The sequence below is a fragment of the Callorhinus ursinus genome, unplaced genomic scaffold, assembly GCF_003265705.2.
Source record: "Callorhinus ursinus isolate GAN/ISIS: 27379988/994484 unplaced genomic scaffold, GSC_fseal_2.0 scaffold48, whole genome shotgun sequence".
NCBI lineage: Eukaryota > Metazoa > Chordata > Mammalia > Carnivora > Otariidae > Callorhinus > Callorhinus ursinus.
The window spans coordinates 10,019,974-10,024,327 of record NW_027397110.1 but is presented as its reverse complement, the minus strand read 5'-3'; the positions used below and the strand labels follow the sequence as shown (position 1 = coordinate 10,024,327).

Below are 4,354 nucleotides of genomic sequence, written 5' to 3'. Positions count from 1 at the left end.
CCTTGTCCTGGGCCAGGCGGAGCCTTTTGGGCTGGAGGCTTCCAAAAGGAGAGAGGATAGTGTGTCAGGGATCTCAGGGATTTTCAGAATTCAGGGTGGTTGTAGACCTTTGACAGTCAAGGATTCTAAAACCCCAGTGCACTGGGGCTAGAATCCTACAATTCTGCACTTTACCTTCTACCATTCTAATTCCTTAATTCAATTCTGATAGCTCTGAATTCAGGACAGTCTAGGCATGATTCCTGGTATCTTCTGTTTAGTGAATATTTTTTTTAAGATTTTATTTATTTGTCAGAAAGAGCGCACAAGCAGGGGGAGCGGCAGGCAGAGGGAGAAGCAGGCTCCCCGCTGAGCAGGGAGGAGCTGGGGCTCCATCCCAGGACCCCCGGATCATGACCTGAGCTGAAGGCAGACGCTTAACCGACTGAGCCACCCAGGCGTCCCTGTTCAGTGAATATTTCCAAAAATTTGGGGATGCTCTGCATCTGGAGCAAGTGGCATCAGGCTTTCAAGAAATACCTCTGAGCACTCAGGAAAATCCCAGCGGTCTGGGAAGAGCTAGTCCTGGGGAGTCTCTTCCCCAGCTCTTTGGGCCTTGAATGCAAGTCCTGGCTCTATCAGTGTCCCCTCAAACTATTTTCTCCCCTTTCACAGACTTCCTATTAACATTCCCCCCAACCTCCCAGCTTCTAGAAAGACCACATGTAGTCCCTACCATCTCTTCTCTCCCTAAACTCATTGCAGACTCTTTTGCCTCCAGTACACTTGTTCAGTTTATCAACAACCTCACTATTATGAAATCCAGGGTACCTCACTCCCCCCCCATCCCCGACTAGTCTTTCTAAGCCTCTGGAAGCATTTGGCCATGTGGCCCACTTCTCCAAGAGTTCCAGGCTAGAACCCCATGCATGACTGAATCATACAGCCATTCACCAAGACCAATTGATTAACCTCTGGCTTTTGCCGGAACAAGAGGCTCCTAACGGGTCAATCATTAAATCACTCCGCTTCTGTCCATCCTTTTCACCCCAGGCCAAAATAAACCAACTACAAACTAAATGGGCAGACCGTGGCCCTGCTCTAAAACTTTCACTAGTTCCCCATTGCCCTCAGGCTAAAGCCAAACTCTTTGGATGGGCACAAAAACCCTCCCATCTCCAGCCAGACTGAACCTCTGGAACAAGCTTAGGAAATTTAATGGGCCCCAGAATTCTCAGGGACTGGGGGAGGAGTCCTGTCTGGTCTCCAAAAAAGAGACTCAGATTGTGGTTTCCTAGCCTAGGACACCCCATTCAAGATGAGGAATCCTTTCTGAGCTTGGATTAGAGCCCTACTTGGAGCAGAACCCCATTCAAGATGAGGAATCCTTTCTGAGCTTGGATTAGAGCCCTACTTGGAGCAGAGAAAGGAAAGACAGGGAGTGAGTCATTAGGCGGGAGGCGGGAGTGCCAGGAATGGGCTGGGCCCTGGGCATGGAGGGGTTAACTCTAAAGCGAATCTCAGAGAGCGAGATCAATGGGTTACTCGCTGCAGAAAGAGGCAGAAGCAACGCAGGGAGGCAGAAAAGAACCAGGCAGAAAAGCATGCCACCCGGGGGAAATCAGGGACCAAGGAGGAGGTGGCCAGTGGCTACTCCGGAGGGAGCGCTCAAGTCTGGCTCAGCAGAGGAGGTGCCGTAAAGGAGAAGAGGGAGAAGCAGGAGGAAGACCTGCACCTTCAGGGAGGCACCAACGGGCAGCCACTGAACCAAGAGGCAGCCTCAGTCTGGCCGGTTCACCCAGGATCAAGCGGGGCCTGGTGCCCAGAGTTGAGGTGGGTGTTGCCCTTCCTGAGCTTCAGGGGGCTTGCTGCATGCTGGGGTTGGGGGTGCAGATATTGCCTTTCTTCCATCCACCCTGCCTGCCCCCCCCCATGCCCTTCATGTGTCAGAGGTTCCAGGCATGCAGGGGGATCCACAGGTAGTAGCCCAGATGGGCGATGGGTGGAGCAAGGGTGAGAGTGGGCCCAGCGTGCATAAATGCACACACATATACTTGCACATGGCAGAGGCACCACCTGTGACAGGCTGTCAGCCGAGCACTCCAGCCTGGGAGTCAGGGTACCAGGGTGGCAACGGCCCCAGGTCTGCCACTCAAAAGTGTGATATTAGCCTCCCATGTCCCCTGAGCCTCAGTTTCCTCTTGTGCGAAAAGGGGGCAGTGACCTATATGGTTTTCCCAGCTGTGCCACTGTGTGGGGCTTTCCCTAAACTGGACTTTAAGATGACTCAGGGATATCACCCGGGTTTCGCTGACTTTGACCCATGTCCCAGACTCTTCCCTGAGCTTCAAACCCCCTTGGAGAAGTGAGGTAGATCTATCAGCAACTTGGGTTGCGCTTGCCCCTCCCCCATCTGCCATGTCCTCACCCCATTCTGCCGGGAGGTGTCCATCACCTAATCATCTTTCATGGGGGTGTTCCCTAGGAAACTGAGAAACCCACCTCCAACATGTATGCGATTGTGCCAGGCTTACGCAGGTGGATCTCAGGGATAACTTTTGGCTGTCTCCCCACTCCTGCCTCCATCCCCCATGAGCTCCCTGCCCAGGAGACCTGGCCAGGCCCAGGCTAGGGGCCTGGATCGAGACCCCCGGTTCAAGTAACCAGAGCCGGGGGCTCCTGTCTGAGGACTCCAGCTTCTTTTCCTCAGGTGCCCATTGGATGGGGAGATGGCTGATGCGCAGAACATCTCGTTAGACAGCCCCGGGAGCGTGGGGGCTGTGGCAGTGCCTGTGGTGTTCGCCCTCATCTTCCTGCTGGGCACAGTGGGCAATGGGCTGGTGCTGGCCGTGCTGTTGCAGCCCAGCCCCGGTGCCTGGCAGGAGCCCGGCAGCACTACGGATCTATTCATCCTCAACCTAGCGGTGGCCGACCTATGCTTCATCCTGTGCTGCGTGCCCTTCCAGGCCGCCATCTACACACTGGACGCCTGGCTCTTTGGGGCCCTCGTTTGTAAGGCTGTGCACCTGCTCATCTACCTCACCATGTACGCCAGCAGCTTCACACTGGCCGCCGTCTCGGTGGACAGGTGCGCTGTGCCTGGGATCTGGCTGGGTCTGGGCTGGGGAGGGAAGACCTGAACAGATTCCTCAGGAAGGGGGCGGGGGGACCAAGGAGGGAGATGCGAGGGAGAGAAGGAACCGCTCTTCCCGCCGGCCACCACCAGCCAGTCTCAGAGCGTGCTCCAGGGGACCATCCTGCCCTCCCCCCAACTCCACTGTGAGCTGTGTCTTAGGTAGTAGGTGCTCCGTAAGTGTGACACGAATGGCAGAAAGAACACATCAATGAAATCATCAGTTATTTTATTACCGCCCACACCCAGCCCAGGCTGTGGTCATACCTGTTTTCGGCGTTCCAAACGTGGGGTCCAATCTAGGCTCCCTCTCTAGCTTGATGACCTTGGGCAAGTCCCTTCCCTCCAAGCCTCGAACCCAGCCTTGCTAGCTGCCGGGCACTGCTCTAAGCGCTTGGCGGGTTACTGCCCTTCACCCGCGCCGCCACCCCGCGAGGCAGGTCCCCAGACGCGGAGGGCCAGGCCGCGCGGGCCCGCAGGTGCCGGCGCAGCGTCCACTCGGGGGGCGGGGGGCGGGAGGCGCGAGGCGCGGGGGCCGGTCGCCCGGCCTCCCGCCTGCCGCGCTGACCCGGCGCCCGCCCGCAGGTACCTGGCCGTGCGGCACCCGCTGCGCTCGCGGGCCCTGCGCACGCCGCGCAACGCCCGCGCCGCCGTGGGCCTCGTCTGGCTGCTGGCGGCGCTCTTCTCGGCGCCCTACCTCAGCTACTACGGCACGGTGCGCTACGGCGCGCTCGAGCTCTGCGTGCCCGCCTGGGAGGACGCGCGCCGGCGCGCCCTCGACGTGGCCACCTTCGCCGCCGGCTACCTGCTGCCCGTGGCCGTGGTGAGCCTGGCCTACGCGCGCACGCTGCGCTTCCTGTGGGCCGCCGTGGGCCCCGCGGGCGCGGCGGCGGCCGAGGCCCGGCGCAGAGCCACGGGCCGCGCGGGGCGCGCCATGCTGGCGGTGGCCGCGCTCTACGCCCTCTGCTGGGGCCCGCACCACGCGCTCATCCTCTGCTTCTGGTTCGGCCGCTTCGCCTTCAGCCCGGCCACCTACGCCTGCCGCCTGGCCTCGCACTGCCTCGCCTACGCCAACTCCTGCCTCAACCCGCTCGTCTACGCGCTCGCCTCGCGCCACTTCCGCGCGCGCTTCCGCCGCCTGTGGCCCTGCGGCCGGCGCCGCCGCCACCACCACCAGCACCACCACCACCACCACCACCAGCACCGCCGCCGCCGCTCCCGCTGCCCCCCGGGCGCCCGCCG

General features: G+C 59.9%; 1 protein-coding gene across 1 annotated transcript in view; it reads left to right on the top strand.

The window, feature by feature from the left end:
- Positions 1 to 1,494: 1,494 nt before the first annotated feature.
- GALR3 (galanin receptor 3) overlaps positions 1,495 to 4,354 on the top strand; it is a 3,999-nt gene continuing 1,139 nt past the window's right edge. The window contains exons 1-3 of the mRNA XM_073882608.1: positions 1,495 to 1,812; positions 2,690 to 3,067; positions 3,698 to 4,350. Of these exons, the coding sequence (XP_073738709.1) occupies positions 2,709 to 3,067; positions 3,698 to 4,350 (1,012 nt within the window). The 5' untranslated portion in view covers positions 1,495 to 1,812; positions 2,690 to 2,708. The remainder of the gene's footprint in view (positions 1,813 to 2,689; positions 3,068 to 3,697; positions 4,351 to 4,354) is intronic.